The sequence below is a fragment of the Sorex araneus genome, chromosome 1 (assembly GCF_027595985.1).
Source record: "Sorex araneus isolate mSorAra2 chromosome 1, mSorAra2.pri, whole genome shotgun sequence".
Classification (NCBI taxonomy): Eukaryota; Metazoa; Chordata; class Mammalia; order Eulipotyphla; family Soricidae; genus Sorex; species Sorex araneus.
The window spans coordinates 250,372,361-250,395,996 of NC_073302.1; the positions used below are offsets into that span (position 1 = coordinate 250,372,361).

The 23,636-nt window shown below is 41.7% G+C and overlaps 1 protein-coding gene across 1 annotated transcript; it reads left to right on the plus strand.

Moving 5' to 3' along the window:
- Positions 1-18,236: 18,236 nt before the first annotated feature.
- Positions 18,237-22,752, plus strand: LOC101550058 (kelch repeat and BTB domain-containing protein 6). The gene has a single exon (XM_012931845.2). It carries the CDS (start codon positions 18,540-18,542, stop codon positions 20,550-20,552), a length of 2,013 nt encoding a protein of 670 aa, XP_012787299.1. The 5' UTR covers positions 18,237-18,539; the 3' UTR covers positions 20,553-22,752.
- The last annotated feature ends 884 nt before the right edge of the window (positions 22,753-23,636 follow it).

Sequence of the window (23,636 nt, forward strand, 5' to 3'; positions counted from 1 at the left end):
TTTAATTTTTCACAATATTCCACTGCGTATGTCTTGTATATTATTTTTTCCTTTATTTTAGAGCCCTTTGGTGGTATGGCATTGGCTGGAGTGATAGCACAGCAGGTAGGGTGTTTGCCTTGCACAGAGCTGACTGGAGTTCGATTCCTCCGCCCTCTCGGAGAGCCCAGCGAGCTACCGAGAGTATCCCGCCCGCACGGCAGAGGCTGGCAAACTACCCGTGGCGTATTTGATATGCCAAAAACAGTTACAACAGTTACAATACCTATATTATGTGAGCAATAATTTTCTGCTTTGTCCACTTCAGATCCTATTATTTTAGATACTTTCTCACAAGCTAGAATATTTAATGAACTTATTTACTTTTTTTTTTTGTCTATCTCCTCCACTAGAATATTTACTCCATTATAAGAACCCTGCCTGTTCCTAGCACAGTACAAGATATGGTGCTCATGAAAGAAATGAATGTCTTTGGGGTTTGCTTGCATTTATATAACAAATACCTGCTTTTACAGATTTCATCATTTAGTGAGTTATCCATCTTTGAGAGAAAGCTTTTACTGCACCATTTTTTTCTGGTTGTTATAGCAACCCATTGGCCTCCAGAGCTACAAATTAATTTGATGCACATATTTTTCTTTCCAGAAGACCAAACTGTACTTTCAATTCTGAAATGAGGCTATTATAAATCATATTTCACATATTATAAAAGGGTATTAAGATGTTTTCTTTATCTTTTATGAATATAGCAGAGAATTAGAAAACAAATCTATTCAAAGCAGTGCTTCTGCAAAAACAAAGCAAAGCCACGTGACACAGAGCTCCACTTCTAAGTCATTTCCTCAACCTCTCCATGTTTCTCTGTATTTGGTTTCATCGTCTGATCAAGTTTTTAATCACAATTAATTTACAATTATATGCTACAAAACAAAAATCTTTAAAGTTCCTAAATATTTTCTCTTTTCTTCCTTACTACCTTTTGCTTAAACTCACATGTTAAGGGACTGGAGCGATAGCACAGAGGATAAGGCGCTTGCCTTGCACGCGGCCAACCCAGGTTGGATTCCCAGCATCCCATATGGTCCCCTGAGCACTGCCAGGAGTAATTCCTGAGTGCAAGAGCCAGGAGTAACCCCTGTGCATCGCCAGGCGTGAACCAAAAAGGAAAAGAAAATTACTGTTAAATTGGCATTTTCTATGAAAATGTCCATTAAAAGAAGTAGTCTCTGGGGCCAGATCTGTAGTATAGCAATATATAGTATAGTACACATAGTATAGTACAGTAAGATGCAAGACGTGCTTGTCTTGCATGTTACCTACCAGGGTTTAATCCCTGGTACCCCATGTGGTTTCCCAAGCACTAGCAGGCGGGATCCCTGAGCAAAGGGCCAGGAGAAAGCCGTGAGCACCAACCAGTACGCCCCCCTCCCCCCAAAAAGTATCCTCTATCCTTCCCTGGCTCATATTTTACTTGTGTATTTAATATTTTTGAGAGCCATACCTTGCAGTGCTCAGCATCTAGTTTTTTCTCAATTCTCAAAGGTCAGCTCTGTGTATTTATTGTTTTATGCTGGGAATCAAACCCAATACATCTCACAACTTAGGGAGAAACCTGAGAAAGATTTTAGTAAGGTTTAGTCATCATAGAAAACTCAAATTTAGTAGTCAATAATACAGGGTTTATCTGGGCCTGTCATACAGTATACAGTCATCTGGTGATGACTTGTACACATTTAAGTTATATTTTCTCACCTGTAGATCACAGCCAAATGTATTAGGGAGAATCAGTTTTAAGATAGGCCCTAGAATAAATACGTCACAACATTCTTCTTCAAGATAGGTCCTAGAATAAATACGTCATTATAATCTTCCTCTCTTTAGTTCAGAATGCTGTTTTCATACAGAAGATTATATGAGTTTTCCCACCAGTAAACAGTGCTCTATCTTATCTAAAAAAAATTATATGCAATTAGTTTATCTCCTGAGTTTTATCATTATCAGTAACCACACTTACGCATGGAAACTGATTCAATAATATGCGATGGGATATTATTGGGCAAAGAAAAGGAGAGCAGTGTAGTATATACATGTAATACATGTAGTAGTACAAGATAGCAGATTTTGATACCAGAACCCTGAGGTCTTTTGATATACATTAGTAAGAAGTTCGTTTTATATTTCTAGAACTCTATGCAACCCAGCAGTATTCAGGGATTATCCCTGGCTTGATGCTCTGGCACCATGTGGTGCTGGGGATCAGTCCCAGACCTCCTGCAGACAAACCATGTGCTCAGCCTGTTGAGAAATTCTATGCTTTTTTCTCTTTTTTTCCACCCAAAGCATAAACATTGACACTATTTTTTAAAGTTGCTCATAATAATTTATTACACGTAATATTCCAACACCAATCTTGACATCATTAGACCATCCCACCACCATTATTTCAAATTAGTGGGGCAGAGTATGAGATGTTGCTTGACTACATTCACGCTCCAGGAATTCTAAAATTTTAAATAGGGTGATACAGATAGTTAAATTTTTAACTGGATGGTGACTTTGGGGTGAGAAGGCATCTCTGTGGTGTGTTGTTCTCATTCTCTTGCTCTTCTGAGATTTGTGAGTCTCTGGATCATAGCTGTTAATGAGCTTATATGATGCCAAAGGCAGTTTGTGGGTGTGACCGCCAGGCTCCAGGAAGCACAGAGATGGGGGAGATCACCCATTCTTGACTCCGTGAATGCCTGGAGATTTTGGTCATAAAACTTGCATACCCGAGCTTTTTTGTTTTTGTTTTTTGTTCTTTTTGGGTCACATCTGATGATGCACGGGGGTTACTCCTGACTCTGCACTCAGCAATTCCTCCTGGTGGTGCTCAGGGGATCATATGGGACGCTGGGAATCGAACCCAGGTTGGCCGAGTGCAAGGCAAATGCCCTACCCACTATGCTATTGCTCCAGCCCCATACCCGAGTTTTTCAGCAGGTTCATTTTCATGCATGAGGTTTGTTTCGAGTCTGTGGAGATCGGCTGGGAGTGTGTCAGTGATTGGGTTCTGAAGATTTTCAGCTGCCAGGACTCTTTTGGGGCAGATGGAGAGATTTACCTGTCTCCCCTCCACACCCCCCGGGGTGACCCTGATGTGAAGTCCAGTGCAGGGTCTGGAGGCATCTCTGTGGCGTGTTGCTCTCTTTCTCTTCTGAGATTTGAGTCTCTCGATTTACTTACTCTTTTAAGTAAGAACTCAGTACTACACATTAGATTTAATATAAGACCTTAAAGTCAGCTAAAGCTAAATATCTATTGATACAAATTAAAAATAGTTCACTGAAATTGAAGGTTTTGCCAGGAGAGGACAAGATATTTAGCTATACAGATCTTTTGTTTGCTTGGGGTTTCGTTTTGTCACATCCAGCAATGCTCAGGGCTTTACTCCTTGCTCTGAGCTTAGGGATCACTTCTAGCAGGGTCTGGGGATCATATGTGGGGATACTACAGCCCTGTTTGCTCTATCTCTTCAGCCCCTACAGAACTGCAATTGCTTGAGTTGTCACTGTGTCCCAGATCTGTTTTAGATGTTTGCATATTCAATTATTACTAATATTCATGAGGTTGGATTTGGTTATAGAACCAGATTATCTAAGTCATTAAGAATCAAACATAAATTCCATAATACTTGTATGTTAATAATTATAAAGTAAAGCTTTCAGGGGCGAGAGAGAGAGCTCAATGGGCAAGAGCACATGCAGGAGGCCTGGGTTTAAACTCCAGCATTGCACATGATCCCCCAAGCATCTCTAAGAGTGAGAGAGGTACCATACCTGAATCCCATTTTAAGTATAAGTGCCCCCCAAATATATATAATCTTCAAATAGATTACATAACTATCAGAATTCATGTGTTCTCACTCTCTCTTTATATGTATATATTTCGGCATTGCTGGGGGTCAGCATCATGACCATTCTAAATAATACAGCAGTAGGGCGCTTGCCTTGAATTGTGTCAACCTGGGTTTGATCCTCAATATTCCATATGGTCCCCCAAACCTCACCAAGCCCCACCAGGAGTAATCCTGAGCCGTCCTTCCCCCCAAAACAAAATAAAGAAAATCTGACTAGGATCTAAAGATATGTATATATTCCCACGTTCACTGCAGCATTATTTACAGTAGTTACAATATAGCAACAACCTGTGTCTATTAATATGTAAGGAAGCAAAATTTGTATTTTTATTTTATTGAGTAACAGGTTTATATCATTATATATGTACATTTATTATCTTATATAGGCACCACACCCTAAGGTGTTGAGGAGCTCGGCTCACACATCATACTAAGCTTATGCTCAACCACTTGAGCTCTCACTGGCCCCTATTTTTATCTATTTACTTTGGTTTGGGTGCCTTAATGGGAAGTCCTAAGGGCCACTCCCTGTGGTGCTCAGGGTCATGGTCCTGGGAATCAAATCTAGGTCTCTCGAATGCATAGCACACTCTCAGCCCCTTGAAGTCTCTCTCCAACCTCTATTTTTATTTTTTTCTTGCTTTTACGAGACAGAATGCCTAGAGTGAACTGTAGTTACTTGTTTCCCTTCTCCCGTGTGGAAGGCTAAGTATGAATTGCATTTTCCCTCCATTTGGTCAGTTAGGTTAATAAGATCCCAGCAGGTTAGGTAGCTCGTTAACTAGTTTCACTTGTGGGGAAGCCCTAATAAGCACGGTCTGGTGAACTTAAAAGTGGTTCCTTTCTCCTACTACTCGCTAGAAACATGATGGGATTTTTCTCCATATTTGTTGTGAAAACTGGTGAAGCTTCTGGAATGAAGTCCTACTACCATGTCAACCATCCCTCACGATGGGGTCACCTGAAGTTTTCATCACTGGGATTAGCAGCACTGATTGATAATGATTCATGACAGGGTTTCCTTCCCTGGCGGAGACTTGTTTCTTCCTTGGAAGATGTATGTGACTGTCCTATCAGGTAAGCCAGGACATTCTGCTTCTCCAATGTTGATAACTGCTGTCTCCAGTACACCTCTCCTATGGCCACAGATGATTTGTTGGTTTTCCAACTATTCAGTATTTTACATGTTAAGACAGAGTGGTGACTTCCAAACTCCTAATATTGAAACTGAAGTTGTATTTCTTTGCAACTATAAAACAGAAAGTATATGTTGTATCCCTTGCAGTTTCTTAGCAAAATTTGGTGCTTATGATCAGTATGTGATCCTTTCCACTTGTATAAAAAATTGGTGTTTGGTAGTATTTTTTCCCTGAAGATGAAACTGCTTTGAATATAAGATATGGCACATGGTGGAAAACAAAGAACCTTTTGACATAGTATGAGTATTTAAAAAATTGAGTATTTGGGGGCTGGAGTGATAGCACAGCGGATAGGGCGTTTGCCTTGCATGCGGCCAACCCGAGTTCGAATCCCAGCATCCCATATGGTCCCCTGAGCACGGCCAGGGGTAATTCCTGAGTGCAGAGCCAGGAGTAATCCCTGTGCATCGCCAGGTGTGACCCAAAAAGCAAAAAAAAAAAAAAAAAAAAAAATTGAGTATTTAAAAAATCATGGGTGGGGGGTGGGGGAGCTCCTAAGCAGTGCTAGGAGGTTCAGGGACGACTCCTAGGCCCTGGCCCAGTTTGGCTAGAGATACATATGCACTGGATCAATAGCACAGCGGGCAGGGCATTTGCCTTGCACGCGACCGACCCGGGTTCGATTCCTCCATCCCTCTCGTAGAAGCTGGCAAGCTACCGAGAGTATCCTGCCGGCACAGCAGAGCCTGGCAATCTACCCGTGGCGTATTCTATATGCCAAAAACAGTAACAACAAGTCTCACAATGGAGACGGTTACTAGTGCCTGCTCGAGCAAACTGATGAACAATGGGATGACAGTGCTACAGTGCTACATAGGTACCACACCCTGAGGTGTTGAGGTGCTTGGCTCACATGTCATACTAAGCTCTGGCTAGAGATATTAGCCAAACTGGGTCAGGTGGTTCAACCGCAGAGCCTGAGAGCACAGCACTACTCAGGCCTGTGTCAGGAATCATCAGAGCCCTCTGTGGTGCTGGGGTCCTCTAGGGCTATATCTGAAGGAGCTAAGGATGTTTTACCAATGTAAGGGAGTGAACAAATGTTCTGAAAGTACAAAGCATGTGCCCCTGCGGAATCTCCTCCGCCTCAGGATGGGTGTATTTAATTTTTTAATTTTGGGGTCATAAAGTGCTCAGGGCTTACTCCTGTCTCTACACTCAGGAATACTCCTGGTGGGCTTGGGGGACCAAATGGGGTGCCAGGGATAGAATCCAGGCTGACTGTGCAAGGCAAATGCCTGCCCACTGTTATTGCTAATACCAATATCGATGCATTTAATAAAAATTTGGGAGTATATGATAATATATAGTGGATGGGATACAATTATAGTCACCTTAATCCCAGGAGAGGTAAGACCTTTCAGTATTATCTCATAATAAGGGAATTTTGTCTGGAGGGGAAGAACTCAACAATCCTCAAAGTTAAGTGTAGGACTTCGGGAAGGTTTAGCACCTTAAGAAGTATGGTTCATTTGGTTTTAAGGTGATTATTGGACTATTTTACTTTTCCAGAGAATTGAGAGTGGTAAAGATAGCCAAATTTTGTAACAGTGGAAGTACTAGTTGAAAAACTTAAGCACTGAAGTTAGTTTTCTCTTTCATTAGAGAACAAAGGGATCCTCCAGAGGGGGAAATTCTCTTTGGAACAGATTAAATTACTTACAGTTGTGACTATAGCTTTTTGCTAGTAACCATTCTTAAAACAAGGATATAGAATTTCTTTCTTATTATGTATAAAAGGGGAACAGACACTAAAAGCATGAGATCCAAACTATGGCAACTAAACTTAAAAATGTCCCTGTCAAGGAGGCAGGTGGGATATGGGTGGGGGGTGGGGGGAGGAAATCTGGGGATGGTGGTAGAAAGAATTTGACATCAGTGGTTGGATTGGTATTGGAACACTATATGTCTGCAAATCAACTATGGGTAACTGCAAATCAGGGTGCTTTACTTAAAAAATTAATTTTAAAAGGATAAGGTAGAATAACAAATAACTGCACATGCAAATATGGGAGAGGACAATAGAGATGTTTTCAGGTTTTTGAATGAAGTTATGGAGAAGAGTTCAATGAAGGGAACTGACATTTTTCACAATAGTAAAAAAGCTAAGAATCTAATTTCAGCAAGTCAATAATTCTAGATATGGGATAATTTCTATCCTATAGTAATAGTCAATAACACCATTCTTGGTTTTATAGAATAAAGAATTTCTAATGTTGTTAATATAACTAGAAAACAGAAATTTTCTTCAAAAGAGCTATCATATAGACAATGTTCTTGAAGGGACTGAACAATTTCATCTGGGCTTTTAAAAGGATTGCCTGGTAAGCCATAGTAAGAAGATAGGTCCTTGCATACAGCTGACCTGGGTTCTGAGCCTCAGGACTGATCCCGGAGAGCAGAACCAGCAGTAATGCCCTGAGCATTACCAGGCATGCCTCCACTTCCCCCCAAAAGACATGATATAGACAAGAGTTTATGGTAAAATCATTTGTCAAAATCATGAGCAGGGCTGAGGGTGTGACTCAAGTGGTAAAACATATGTCTGGGTTTTATTCTTTTTATGAAAAAAAATCTAGGGCCATATATAGTACAAGCACTAAGGTACTTAACATGCACACCTCAGACCCTGGCTTAATTCCTGGCAACAAATATGGGTCCCCCAAGCACCACCAGGAGTGATTCCTGAGCACAGAGTCAGAATAAGCCCTGAGCACTACTGAGTGTGAACTCAAAAAAATAAAACAAAAAGAGAAAAAAATCAGGGTAGCTGAGAAGTTGGTTATCATAATTCTGGTAAAGAAAGAGCTATAGGGACTGGTTCAATAGCATAGCGGGTAATGTATCTGCCTTGCACGCAGCCAATCCGGGTTCAATTCCCAGCATCTTATATGGTCCCTCAAGCACCACCAGGGGTAATTCCTGAGTGCAAAGCCAGGAGTAACCCCTGTGCATCGATGGGTGTGACCCAAAAAGAAAAAAGAAAAAAAAAAGAACTAGAGTCATTTAAAGTTAAATGACTAGGTTTATATTTAAGAAAGGTCCAAGAAGAAATCAATAGAAAAATATAAGAAGAAATAAGTATCTCCATAATTCCTTCAGTCCATGTGTACTACTAATTGTTCCTATGATAGCAAAAAAAAAAAATGTCTGTGAATAACGGTAAAGATGAATACTGGAAGAAAAACCTGAAGAACATACAGATGATGATTGTGAAGTGAAAACAGAAAGCACTGGCACAACATCCTCAATATGTTCCTGTGCAGTCAGTAATAACACCAATCAAAGACACACAGTCAAACAAGGCACTGATTTTTATTCAGATTCTTGCAATATGGAAAACAGTTCTGGCTATTTACATTTTGAAACAACAAAAACAAAAGAGAAAATAAATTAAAACTCACACACAAAAACGCAGTTGGCAGCAAAAAAATTCAAAGGGAGAAAATTTTTACACAAAAGCCATCAGAAGAAACTGGATCATAATATAAACAACTTGGAAATCAATGTTTTGGCTTAGAATGATGTTTTGTCTTAGAATTTTATAGAGAAGAGTTAGAAAAGCTACCGATAGAGTGCTTTGTGGTTAAGATCATTTTTGTAGGGGCTGGAGTGATAGTGCAAAGTGCTGGTATGCATGTCAAGCAGGCAGAGGTCTGGAGTCATGTACACCCCACCCCTGTAACACTGAACATGCCCCTGGTGGCCTAGAGCATGAAACAGCACTGCAGCGCTGAGCTCCTGGTCCTCCAGAGCACTGTCTGGGAATCCCCCTTCCCTCTTCTTCCACCAAGTTTTTTGTAACCCGGTGAATTTTAGCTTTCTATCTAGATAGTTGGTCATTCACAAGACAAAGATCTGGAAATTAGATAATCTGTATCTGGCTTTCTTGGCAAGTTTAGGCAAAATGCAAACACTTTGTTTAATCTTCTCCCAGATAACAGGGTCATCTGTGACTGTGACAGCAGCTATGAGAAAGAGAGGACAGTGAGTTCTATGTAAGACATATGAGGAAAGGTGCTTTGTTTTGGTAAACTATCTGAATAGCAAAGGGTGGGGAGATTTGGGGGAGGAAGAAAGGGTAGAAGGAATATGATTATTGCACTTTTGTCAGTGCACAGTCATTAGAAAAGGTTCAAGATTATTTTCAAGTTTGTTGTTTATATTATGATCCAGTTACTTCTAATAGCATTTGTTGTAAAAATTTTCTCCATTTGAACTTTTTGCTGCCAATTCTGTTCTTTTCTTGTTTTAAATTTTAAATTATTTTTTCATTTTTGTTTTTGTTTTTTCTAAATGTAAAGCATTCCTTCAGTTGCATTAGCTCCATCTCAAGTACTTAAGAGCCACTGTGGCTCATGGCTATCACCCTGAATAGAGCAGATACATAACATCTCCATTGACTGATTATATCTATTAAATGTTCTGCATTGTATGAAAAACAATCTAAAACAAGCAACAATGTTAAAGAATGGGTTAAGAAATTAAAACTCAGAAGTGGGAAAAAGATCCCTCAGAAATGGAGATAACTTTTTGTCTTTTGGCCACCCCAGTGGTGCTTGGGGATTGCTCCTGGAAGTATTCAGGGACTACACAGTGGTAGGGATCAAACCTATGCTTGCTGCATGCAAAGCACACGCTTAGCCCACTGAGATATTTCTCTGGTCACTGTAATAGCTTTTTAAGGACTTTATGTAGTCATCCCTCTGTATGCATAAGGGTATTGAATACCCTCTCCAACCCCTTCCCTGAAGGAGAGTTCATAATTCTTTGTAACTCAAGTGCTTTATATAAAATGGCATAGTTAGGCAGGTGGTAACTCAAGGGATAGAACACATACCTAGAAAGTACAAGGCCCTAAGTTCGATCTCTGGCACCACAAATTACTTCCTTGAGTCAGTCTTATGGCCTACCACAGGGTGTGCCTCTGGTGACCCCTCAGCACTTCTAAGTATAGTCCTATAAAATAGAAATTAAAATAAAATGATATATTTTCAAATAACCTCTTCCAACTCTTAAACTTTAACCATTTGTAAAAGGTGGGGTGGGGGGATGGTATAGTGACATCCAACATTGTCCAGAGATCACTCCTGGTGATCAAGGACCAAATTCAGTGCCAGAGATTCAACTAGATTAGGCTGCATGCTGTAACTTTCTTTCTGAACCTATTTCTAGCTTTATAATTACCTAATGCACTATAAATACTTGTTATACTGTATTATTTTGGGGGGAATGGGCAGGTAAAAGTCTTTTAAAAAGTATGTAAGTTATCATTATAGACCAAAGTATATATAAAGTATACTACTATATAGTATGTATTTTAGAGGCAAGGTTGGTTGAATTAATGATGGGAAAACAATACAGAAGGTCAGCTATAATGATAAATATTTACAAATACAAGAATCTTGTAGGTTTCTGAAACTTCCTCAAAAAAGAAATACAAATGGCGAAAAGGCACATAAAAAATGCTCTACATCACTAATCATCAGGGAGACGCAGATCAAAGCAACAATGAAATACCAGACTCGAACACATCAAAAAGAACAAGAACAACCAGTGCTGACAAGAATGTGGGGAGAAAGGGACTCTCTTTCACTGTTGGAGGAATGCCTACTGGTCGAGCCTTTCTGGAAAACAATTTGGGCATTCCTTGGAAAACTAGAAATTGATCTTCCATATAATCCAGCAATACCAATTCTGGGAATATATTCCAGGGGTGCAGAAAAGTACAGTATAAATGACATCTGCACCTGTATGTTCATTGTAGCACTGTTCACAACAGCCGAAATCTGGAAACAAGCCGAGTGTTCGAGAACAGACTTGTTAAAGAAACTATGGTACATCTACACAATGGAATACTATGCAGCTGTTAGAAAAGATGAAGTCATAAAATTTGCTTATAAATGAATGGACGAGGAGAGTACCATGCTAAGTGAAAAGAGTCAGAAAGAGAGGGACAGACATAAAAAGATTGCACTCATTTGTGGAATATAAAATATCATAATATGAGACTTACACCTAAGGACAGTAGAGACAAGGGCCAGAAAGATTGCTTCATGGTTGGCCTTATGAGCTGGGGGAAAAGGCGGCTGGGATAGAGAAGGGATCACTAAATCAATGATGGCTGGAGGGATCGCCTGGGATGGGAGACGTGTGCTGAAAGTAGATAAAGGACCAAACATGATGGCTTCTCAGTATCTGTATTATTAACCATAATGCCCAAAAGTAGAGAGAGTAAGAAGGAAATTGTCTGCCACAGAGGCAGAGGGTGGGATGTGATGTGGTGGTGGGAGGGATACTGGGGACATTGGTGGTGGAGAATGTGCATTGGTGGAAGGATGAGTGTTCGATCATTGTATGACAAACTCAATCATGAAAGCTTTGTAACTATCTCATAGTGATTCAATTAAAAATTTAAAAAAAATTAGAACAGAAAAATAGTGAAGGAAAAATATTTAGGGAAAAAAAGAATCTTGTAAAGTACAGACTAGAACAGGGTTTCTTTCTTTTTCTAATTGAAACACCGTGAGATAGTTAAAAGCTTTCATGTTTGGGTTACAATCACACAATGATCAAACACCCATCCCTCCACCAGTGCACATTTCTCACCACCAATATCCCTGGTATACCCCCCATTACCCATCCTGCCCCTGCCTCCCTGGAAGACAATATTCCCCATACTCTCTACTTTTGGGCATCATGGCTTGCAACACAGACACTGAGAGGCCATCATGTTTGGTCCATTATCTATTTTCAGCACATATCTCCCATCCTGATTCCTCCAGCCATCAGTTTCTTAGAGATCCCTTCTCTATTCCATATGCCTTCTCCCCTCCACTCATGAAGCTGGCTTTCAGCTATGGGGCAATCCTCCTGACCCTTGTATCTACTGTCCTTGGGTGTCAGTCTCATGTGATGTTATTCTATACTCCACAAATGAGTGCAGTCCTTCTATGTCTGTCCCCCTCTTTCTGACTCTTAGCATGATACTCCCCATGTCTATTTATAAGCAAATTTCATGACTTCATCTCTCCTAACAGCTGCATACTATTCCATTGTGTAGATGTACCAAAGTTTATTTTTTATTTTAAAAATTTTTTATTAGTGAATCACCGTGAGGTACAGTTACAAACATAAACTTTAGTGTTTGCATTTCAGTCATACAGTGATCGTTTACCCATCCATCCACCAGTGCTCATGCTCCTCCACCAATGTTCCCAGTATCCCTCCCACTACCCCCACTCCATCCCCCACCACCCCACCCTGCCTCTGTGGCAGGGCATTCCCTTTTATTCTCTCTCCTTTTGGGTGTTGTAGTTTGAAATAGAGGTACTGAGTGGCCTTCATGTTCTGTCTATGGTCTACTTCTGGCACGCATCTTTCAACCCGAATGGGTCCTCCCAACATCCTCTACTTGGTGTTCCCTTCTCTATCTCAACTGCCTTTTCCCCCAGCATGTGAGGCCAGTTTCCAAGCTGTGGGGCAGACCTCCTGGTCCTTATCTCTACAACTCTTGGGTGTTAGTCTCCCACTGTTACTTTATATTCCACAGATGAGTAAGATCTTTCTATGTCTATCTCTCTCTGACTCATTTTACTTAACATGATACTTTCCATGTTGATCCACTTATATGCAAATTTTATTGACTTCATCATTTCTAACAGCTGTCGATGTACCAAAGTTTCTTTAACCAGTCATCTGTGCTAGGGCACTTGGGTTGTTCCCAGATTTTTGCTATTGTGAACAGTGCTGCAATGAACATCTAGGTACAGATGTTATTTCTACTGTGCTTTATTGAATCCTTGAGATATATTCCCAGAAGTGGTATTGCGGGGTCATATGGAAGCTCAATTTCTAGTTTTTGAATGACTGTCCATATAGTTTTCCAGAAAGGCTGGGCCAGTCGGCATTCCCACCAACAGTGAAATTTCCCCACATCCACACCACTGGTTGCTTTTGTTCTTTTGAATGTGTGTCAGTCTCTGTGGTGTGAAATGGTATCTCATTGTTGTTTAGATTTGCATCTCCCTGATGATTATTGATGTGGAGCATTTTTTCATGTGCCTTTGGCCATTTGTATTTCTTTTTTGAAAAAACTTCTGTTCATTTCTTCTCCCCACTTTTTGATGGGACTGGAGGTTTTTTTTCTTGTACAATTCTACTAGTGTCTTGTATATCCTGGATATTAATTCCTTATCAGATGGGTGTTGGGTAAATATTCTTTCCCATTCTGTGGGCTCTTTCTGTATTTTTAGACCAGGGTTTCTTAATCATTTCCCAATTGCTACCTGTTTTTGCCCAAGAAATTTTTGTGACCTTGAATATATAACAGATATACAAATAAAACATCTACTGGAAATAAATCATATGGAAATGTAGTTTAAAGCAAACTTTTAGGGGGCTCCCCAAGCAGTGCCCTAGATCACTGTTGGAGATACTTTGCCAACTGACCTGGTGACTCAGTGTGAGGACCTGAGGATGCAGTTCTGTTTGAATCCTTCTGGTGCAGAGGACTACCAGGATCATCCTGGTGGTGCTCAGGGTCACACCCAGTGATGTTTGGGAGGCTTGTGATGCTAAGGGCTGAGCCAGGGTGGGACTCATGCTAGGAATGTACCCTAATCCTGTACTATTCTCCTGGACCCTTAAAGTAATTTTTCTGTTGTTTTGTTTTTTGGGCCACACCCTGCAATGCTTAAGGCTTATTCCTGGTTCTACATTCAGGGATCACCCCCTGGTGCTTGAAGGACTATATGGGATGCCGAGGATTGAACCTGGGTCAGTTGTATACAAGCAAGTGCCTTACCTGCTGTACTCTGGCCCTCTAAGCTTTTTTTTTTTCTCTTTGAATTACACCTGGCAATGCACAGGAGTCATTCCTTGATCTGCATTCAGAAATAACCCCTGGCAGTTCTCGGGACTATATGGGATGCTGGGAATTGAACCAGGGTTGACCATGTGCAAGGCAAACGCCTTACCTGCCGTGCTATCGCTTCAGCCCCTAAAATAATTTTTTAGGATTTTTTCCCACCCTCACATTAAGTTACAACTCCATACTAACAATTTGAAATTAGGGATTAGACTAAATGAAAGGGTATTTGGTCATGTTTGATGATAAGCATTAAAATCTGATATTAGGGGTCCAGAGTGATGGTAGAGGGTAAAGCGCTGGCCTTGTATGTGGCTGACCCAGGTTTGATCCCTGGCATTCCATATAGTCCCTCAATCCTCCCAATAGTGATTCCTGAGAACAGAGCCAGGAGTACACTCTGAGCATTTCTGGGTGTGGCCCAAAAACTGAAGAAAATAAAAGTACCTGATATAGTAAGATGGTGAACTATTTTTATTTAAAATTCATGGTTGGGGCCAGAGAGATCATGAGTTAAGGCACTAGCTGTGCACATGATGGACACCAATTTGATCCACAGCACTACTTATTGTCTCACAAACACCATCAGATGTGGCACTCAAGCAAAAAGCCAGGAACAGTCTCTGTATTGCCAGGTATGGCTCAATGCACATGCAACAGTTAATGGGGACCAGTGACATAGCTCACAGGAATGAGGTACGTTTTATTTGTGGACCTAAGTTCAGTCCTTGGCACTTCATGATCCAGAGCACTACCAGGAGCATCCCCAAGCACTATGTTGGTTGTTTTGGGGCCACATCAGGAGGTGCTCTGGGTTTATTTTTGTCTATGTGCTCACGATCTCTCCTGGCAGGGTTCTGAAATGGAACCGGTGTCAGGACTGTGCCAGGCAAGTATTTTGTCACTGTACTGTCTCTTGGACCACATGTTGGGCATAGCCACTGAGCACTTCTGAGTATGCCTCCCCCCAAAATAAAACCAATAAAATTTGTAGTTAATAACTATAATTCCAAAATCTTGCTGATTTGAAGAAAGTAGTTAAAAGAGCAGTACTGAACTAGGTAACACTAGATTTAGATTACCAGAAACATCTTAATTTTAGCACCTCTTTAAATATGAAATTTTGATTTTGTAAGATCACAAAACAACTACTTATAATCCTGATTTGCATATTTGAGAAGATATATGCAAGTCTGATGTATTGGTCACGTATGATGATAAGCATTAAGAATTTGGTATTGAGGGTCAGAGTATTGGTATTGGTGCAGAGGGTAAGGCGCTGTCCTTGTATGTGGTTGTTCGGGTTTGATGAACCTCGAGTGGTGAATGTCTAAAATATTATAAACCTAAAGAAGTGGTAAATATCTAAAATATTATTCTGTCCAGAGGCAAGTTTGAATTCTTAGAAGGTCTAAAATTCAAAACACTGGGGGCGTTGGAGAGATAGCACAGCGGGTAGAGCGTTTGCCTTGCATGCAGCCAACCTGGGTTCTAATCCCAGCATCCCATATGGTCCCTTGAGCACTGCCAGGAGTCATTCCTGAGTGCATGAGCCAGGAGTAACCCCTGTGAATTGCCAGGTGTGACCCAAAAAGCAAAAAATAAAATAAAATAAAATAAAAAAAACTGACAACAAATTTGATAGGGAGGTTGTGGAAAATTAAAACTACTTAAGGCGCTGGAGTGATAGCACAGTGGGTAGGGCATTTGCCTTGCATGTGGCTGACTGGGGTTCGATTCCCAGCATCCCATATGGTCCCCTGAGCACCGCCAGGGGTAATTCCTGAGTGCAGAGCCAGGAGTAACCCCTGTACATCCCCAGGTGTAACCCAAAAAGCAAAAACAAAACAAAACAAAAAACTCCAACAAACAACTTCTTAATTGTTGGTGGAAATAGGAAACAGCACAGATACCACACTGGAATCAATCATTTTAGTTATTTCTTAAAAAGCTTAACATAGTCTGGGCATACCATCCAGCAATCACTCCTTTGTATGTACCAATATGTATTACCAACTTATGTCTGAAAAAGGAAAAGAACTTATGTCTGGTCCCAGAGAAATTTGTGTGTGTGTTTGTGCTGTGGTGTCAAGGATTGAGCACAGAGCCTCCTATATAGTGGGTAGGGTGTTTGCCTTGCACGCAGCCAATACGGGTTCGATTCCTCCACCTCTCTCAGAGAGTCTGGCAAGCTACTGAGAGTATCCAGCCCACATGGCAGAGCCTGGCAAGCTCCCCGTGGCGTATTTGATATGCCAAAAACAGTAACAAGTCTCACAGTGGAGACATTACTGGTGCCCGCTTGAGCAAATTGATGAACAGGAGGACAGTGCTACAGGACAGTGCTACAATAAGAATGTGGCCCGCCCTCACTAGAGGATCTCCCTAGTTCATTCCTAGCATTGAACCACTGGCCTCATTAGTTAGAAATCATTGGAATACACACACACACACACACACACGCACACACACACACACACACACACACACACACACACACACACTATCCCCCCACCTTCCTGAGTACCTCTTGAGTGACTGACATCCCACCTCAAAAAGAACTTAGAACATGCTAAGAGCAATGCAAAGATATCTATAGCATCTTTATTTACAACTGCAAAAATTTAAAGCAAAAGTTTTTTTCTTTTTTGGGGGGAACACTGTTAGGCTGCGAGCAAGGCAACTGCCCTACCCACTGTGCTATTGCTCCGGCCCCCACAGGGACTTTCAATGGGTAAAGAGATAAACTGTCCTATGTTAATAGTATGCAGAATTGTTTAAGATGAAAGAGTTATCAAGTGAAAAGAAATGGAGGAAGCTGAGATACATATAAATAAGAGCAGTTATCTTCTTTCAGTTCTGCCATTTAAACTGAGACACCCCATTTACAATACTCTTAATGATAGTTTTATGCATAATCTTCCAATACCACACCCACAACCCCAGGGTCAGATAAAATCAATGTCTCAGAAAGCGCCCCCTTACTTTGCCTCCAGGTAAGCTCAGTTTTCTATTTCAGGTCTCAGATTTAATTCCCTTTGACCTTTTGTTGCTCCCTTACTAGGGTTCCTTGTAATCAGATACACATCATTCTGTTATCTGTCCCCTTCCTGACCGAATTCACTGGAAGAATATCTTCTAGATTTATCCACAGAGGGCCAAATTAAAAGCTGATGTTTAAAATGTTGCATATTCCAACTATTTGATATTCTGAGAATGGTAAAACTACATAATGATCAGTTCCAGGGTTCCCATGCGTGGAGGAGGGTAGTCTGGGCAGAGAGGTAGAACGAGGGAAGTGGGGTGGGGGGAGACATGAAACTACAGCACACGGATTTTTTTTAGCAGTAAAAATTCTGTTTATCGTTTTAAATGGTGGACATATGACCCTTACCGTGTTTCAAAATCATAGACTTGTACAGTGTGAAAATCGAGAACCATATTCAAGATTACGTGATTTAACTCATAACATACACCTAAGTTTATTACTTGATACAAACGCATATGCAAATGTAAAGACTTAACCGAAAAGTGTGAGGGGATGGCCTACAAGTGTGAAACCTGTAATTCTCCTTTTTCCTGAAAATTATCTGAAAGATAAAATGAATGAATCAGAAGAAGCAAAAGCTTAACGGGATCTCTGCGGCAACATGGGGCTTCTCAAATTTTTCCTACCGGCTTGTGATCTCAAACTCGCAGGTGGTGCTTCACGTCGCCTATATGTGAAACAACAACAAAAAAACCCAAAAAAGCCCGAACACCACAAAATCCTAAAACTGATCAAACCCCGGGGTTTTTTAGGTTGCCCGAAAGGACTATCACGTTTCCTCCAGCATTCGGCAAAGATGTACTCCGGGTTTCCGACATGGTCTACGCCATCGCGCGACGCGAGTCGCGTTCGCGGCAACTGCGACGGAACGGGATCCGCGTACTAAAAAAGCAGGAGCCACTTCTCAGAGACGAGTCCCCGAACGAAAAGCAGAGAACGGGTCTCTGGTCTGGATTTAAAACTCAGAATCTGAAACCATTAAAAAAAAAAAAGCCCCCCCAACCCCCCAAAACTGAAGCGAAGCGAATTACCGATTTTTCATGCCGTCAGCGAGACAATGAAGGCCGGCAAATCTCGCGACAGCAGCGGAACTACCACTCCCGAGATGCACCGCGCGGGCGCCCGCCCCCGCCGCTGCCTAGGAGTCCTAGGGCCCGGCATGCCTCGAGGCCCGAAAGGCGACTTGGGACCCGTAGTCCTCCCGGGCACTTACCGGTCCTGCCAACGCGGCGGTCGCGTCTCTTCTTGGCTCCCGGGAGCGGTTCCTGTGAGGGCGAGCTGAGGCGGAGAGAAGGGCGCAGAGACGGGGAAAGGGTGAGTCAGACCCTGACGACGTGCTTGCGGGAGGCGGCCGCGTCGAGTCGGGTTGGGTTAAGTAAATGGACACGTGCTGCCGTCTCTCCGGAGACACTGCGCGCTCGGTGCCCGCCAGAGGAGGCTGACGAGGCGCCGGAGCCCGCTCCCTTGCACCCGTTGGCGTTCGCAGCCTCCCCCCACGCCCGCCCCCCGGCCGCCATCTCCGCCATGCAGTCCCGGGAAGAGGCGCCGCGCTCGCGCCGCCTCGCCAGCCCCCGCGGCGGCAAGCGCCCCAAGAGAGTCCACAAGCCCACCGTGGCGGCCTTTTTCACCGGCCCCGAGGAGCTGAAGGACTCGGCGCACTCGGCCGCCCTGCTGGCCCAGCTCAAGTCCTTCTACGATGCGCGGCTGCTCTGCGACGTGACCATCGAGGTGGTGACGCCTGGCAGCGGGCCCGGCACGGGCCGCCTCTTCCCTTGCAACCGCAACGTGCTGGCCGCCGCCTGCCCCTACTTCAAGAGCATGTTCACGGGCGGCATGTACGAGAGCCAGCAGACGAGCATCACCATGCACGACGTGGATGCCGAGTCCTTCGAGGTGCTGGTCGACTACTGCTACACGGGCCGGGTGTCGCTGAGCGAGGCCAACGTGGAGCGCCTGTACGCCGCCTCCGACATGCTGCAGCTCGAGTACGTGCGCGAAGCCTGCGCCTCTTTCCTGGCCCGCCGCCTGGACCTGAGCAACTGCACGGCCATCCTCAAGTTCGCCGACGCCTTTGGCCACCGCAAGCTGCGCTCGCAGGCCCAGGCCTTCATCGCCCACAACTTCAAGCAGCTCAGCCAGATGGGGTCCATCCGGGAGGAGAGCCTGGCCGACCTGACCCTGTCCCAGATGCTCACCGTCCTGCGCCTGGACAGCCTCAATATCGAGAACGAGCAGACGGTGTGCCACGTGGCGGTTCAGTGGTTAGAGGCTGCCCCCAAGGAGCGCGGGCCCAGCGCCGCCGAAGTCTTCAAGTGTATCCGCTGGACTCACTTCACCGACCAAGACCAGGATTACCTGGAAGGCCTGTTGGCCAACACCATCGTGAAGAAGTACTGCCTCGACCTCATTGAAGGGGCCCTGCAGATGCGCTATGGGGACATGCTGTTCAAGGCTGTGGTGCCCAAGCCTGAGACCAGCACCAGCAGCTCCCTTGTATCTGCCGTGGACAACCCGCCCGAGAGACTGGGGGTGTGTGCCAAGAAGATGGTGATCTTCTTCGGACATCCCAGAGATCCGTTTCTGTGCTGTGACCCCTATACTGGGGACATGTACAAAGTGCCATCGCCTGTGACCTGCCTTGCACATACGAGGTCTGTGACGACCTTGGCCGTCTGTGTATCTCCAGACCATGACATCTACCTTGCTGCCCAGCCCCGGAAAGACCTGTGGGTGTATAAGCCAGCCCAGAACAGTTGGCACCAGCTGGCCGACCGCTTGCTCTGCCGGGAGGGCATGGATGTGGCCTACCTTAATGGCTACATTTACATCTTGGGTGGGCGAGACCCCATTACGGGGGTTAAACTGAAGGAAGTGGAGTGCTACAGTGTTCAGAGGAACCAGTGGGCGCTGGTGGCACCGTTGCCCCACTCTTTCATATCCTTTGACCTAATGGTAATTCAGAACTATCTCTATGCTCTTAACAGTAAGCGCATGTTCTGCTATGACCCTAGCCATAATATATGGCTGAAGTGTGTGTCTCTTAAGCGGAACGACTTTCAGGAAGCCTGTGTCTTCAATGACGAGATCTACTGTATCTGTGACATCCCTGTCATGAAGGTCTACAATCCAGTCAGGGGAGAATGGAGACAGATGAATAACATTCCCCTGGTATCGGAGACCAACAACTACCGGATCATCAATCATGGCCAAAAATTGCTGTTGATCACCTCCCGTACTCCACAGTGGAAGAAAAATCGTGTGACTGTATATGAATATGACATTGGGTCAGATCAGTGGATTAATATCGGTACCACATTAGGTCTCTTTCAGTTTGATTCCAATTTCTTTTGCCTCTCAGCTCGTGTTTATCCTTCCTGCCTTGAATCTGGTCATAGTTTTCTCACTGAGGAAGAAGAAGTGCCCAGTGAGTCTAGTACTGAATGGGACTTAGGTGGATTCAGTGAGCTGGATTCTGAGTCAGGAAGCTCAAGTTCTTTATCTGATGATGATTTGTGGGTGCAAGTAGCACCTCAGTGAAATGCACAGGAAAAGTGGAATTTTTTTATAGCTAGTTTGAAACCTAATGTGGTTTTCTGCTTTGGAATGTATCTTAAGAGAGCTACCCTTTCTATTTTCTGGAGAAAATAAGTTGATTCTTTTCAGTTTCAGTTTAGAAAGGGTAGGTTTGAATTACTAATGTCATTTAATGTTACAGAATTTTAAAACACTAAAATTACTTATTTAATAATTTACTGTTCTACAAGCCCAGTATTGTTTTGTTTAATTTATCTGTTTCATTATGCTCTTAAACTTTTATTATTCAATTTAATATTCTGTTTAGTGCCACAAGTGCTGTAACTTGAATTTTAGTTTTTATAATAGAAAATTTATTGGGTAGGAATTACTAAATAGGGTTTTGAGAGAATATATCTTTCCTTTCAGAATATTGTAATAGATTTACAAAACTTTAGCATTTACACTAATTTACATGTGTTACAATTTCAATATAGTTTGCTAAGTTTTAGTTTAATTTCCTCCTTTCATGTGAAGAATGATGCCTATACATTTAATGTGACTGAATTGTGATTTTATTTGCAGTTATGTAAAGAATGACTAAACTCACTGAAGGTAAAAACAAAAAAAAAAGAGGATTCTATTGTTTGGAAAGAAGTTTAATTTTTTAGTATAAAATGTGTATTTGCCAAAAGTGACCAAATTTCCATCTAAAAATGTTTCATTGTATTGGTATCATCAGTTGTCTGAAAATCTTAAAAGTTTAACTTGCTTTGTAGGTTCATATTTAACAAAACATCCATACTTGACACATGCTTCATTGAATCAGAGGAAAAATCCTTTTTCACTGGAGATGATTATGTAAATTTTTATCCATTGTGTTAAAAAAAGTTTATGTGATTCTTAAAATATTTTGAGTGTACAGTTTTGGTGTTCATCTTAGAGATTTTGTCAACAGTGTGATTATTATTAATGTTTTGTGAGGTAATACTGATTTTGAAAATATGTATAAGCTAAGAACAGTATTTTGTTGAGATCAGTAGTTATTGTGTCTATCAATTATAAAATCAAGTGCCAGCAGAGAACTTTAAAACTTCATTGTGTATAGAACTGTTTTGTGTGTCATTGACATGTTTTGTAAGTTACTAAATGTTATTATCAGCTTAAAGGTATTTTTGTATTAAAAGAATACAGTTAAATTACACAGTGAATGGTGGCATTTGAAGCCAGTAGTGAAAATATATTTGTTTTGTCTAGAATTCCCCAAGCAGTGGTAAACACTACTATTTTGTTACAGTATTTATATTTGTTCTGTGTTTCTCTGTGAATCATGTTCCAGTCTTACTTCTGTCAAGGGGAAGTCCAGAACTAGAGACTAAATCACAAAACTGACATTGTTAAATACAAAAACATCTTAAGTGCTTACCTCATGTGGATTTACTAAATATGTTTGTAGTTATACATATATGTGATAAACAACCAGATGCATATAGTGTATAATTTTCCATATTCAGTTAGAATAATCTCCCAGAATCTTCATTCCTAAAACATGCTAATTCTTCTATGTTTATTCTGTATGATAGAAAAGTGACATTTCATACACTTAAACAAAGTATAGAGGAATGTGATTTTGTATAGAGAACTAAATTTTTGATAACATACAGAGGAATGAAAATGAAGAAGTGGAGATACACGTAAAGAAAAGTCTTAGCTAGGTTGGCCATTTGAATATTCTACAAAACATTCCTATTTAACATTTTTTGGTGAACGAGATGCTTGTCCTAGCAGTTTCTTCAAAAAAGCAAACATGCTCTAGTTGTCTTAAGGCTAAATATTGTTCCATTTGACAGCAGAGTTGTATAAGCATTATACTTAACATAATGCTGTTTTTCATTAGTGTTATTTTTTGTCCAACTCTTCACCAGTAACTTTTTGTCGATAGTTTGTTTTCTCAGATTGAAACAGGATAAATCTGATTCAGTCTGCAGAATTAAGGTATGCTGCCAGTTTGTAAAAGGACAAATTCTCCAATTTGTCATTTTCTGCCTTTGAGGTAAAGCCTAAGCTAATTAGTAGTAATATCTTTGTTTACAAAGAGGTTTTCTGGGAAGAATTTTGGTTTTGTGACCTGTTTGTGAATTATGGAATAGATGTTAATCATTATTTTATAGCTAAGTGGTTTGTATGTGATTAGTTATAAATAAAACTGGTACTAGAACCCTGACTTACTTTTAATTCATTGTTCCACTAAATGTGTAAGACTCCTGTTTGCACAACAAATGACAAAACTGGTATTACTAAAATTTTTCATTGTTAAGAAAGTACTGTCTCAGTTTTTCAGTTAATCACATCTTTCAGTAATTGTTGAATATAATGTTTGCAGAACTACAATTTTGAAGCTTTAGAATCCCTTCCATTTGAAATTTTTTATCTGTTCCTCTAGTCTGACTAACTGAAAAGGGCCCAGATTTGCAAGTTCTTTTAAGATCAAATACGATGGGTGGCTTTAGGGTTTTAGGAATGATAAAGTAGGGGGCTAGAGAGATAGTGTGGGCAAGGCTGTTGCCTTGCACATGACCCAGGTTTGATCCCCAGCACCCCACGTGATCCCTGAGCTTGCCAAGAGTGGTCCCTGAGCTCAGAGGCAGGAGTAAGCTTTGAGTATCAAGTGTGGCCCAACCACCCCCGCAAATTAATTTATTAATTTATATAAATGCATGTTTAAAATGGAAATCAAGTTATGATCTTGAGCTTCAGAAGTTTAACAATCTTAAAATTATAAACTGAATTTTTTTTGTACCTGATCTTACTGAAAACATGGAGAGAGCTTTTCATCTATTCTGAAGATAAAGGCAAGTATTTATAATTTACATGCATATTTATTTTTAATTGTTTTGTGGGTTTTGAACCAAACATGCTAGTGCTCAGGGGTAAGTTCTGGCAAGTTCTGGTTGTTCCTGGTGGTGTTTGGGGGTTGGGTACCTTATAGTTGCTGGGGAACGACCAGGTCTTTTGCATGGTAAGTACTAACCCTTTGAGCTATTTCCCTGGCCCTGTTCAGAGTTTATAATTTTAAGACTGTTATACTTTTGAAGCTCACTATCCAGG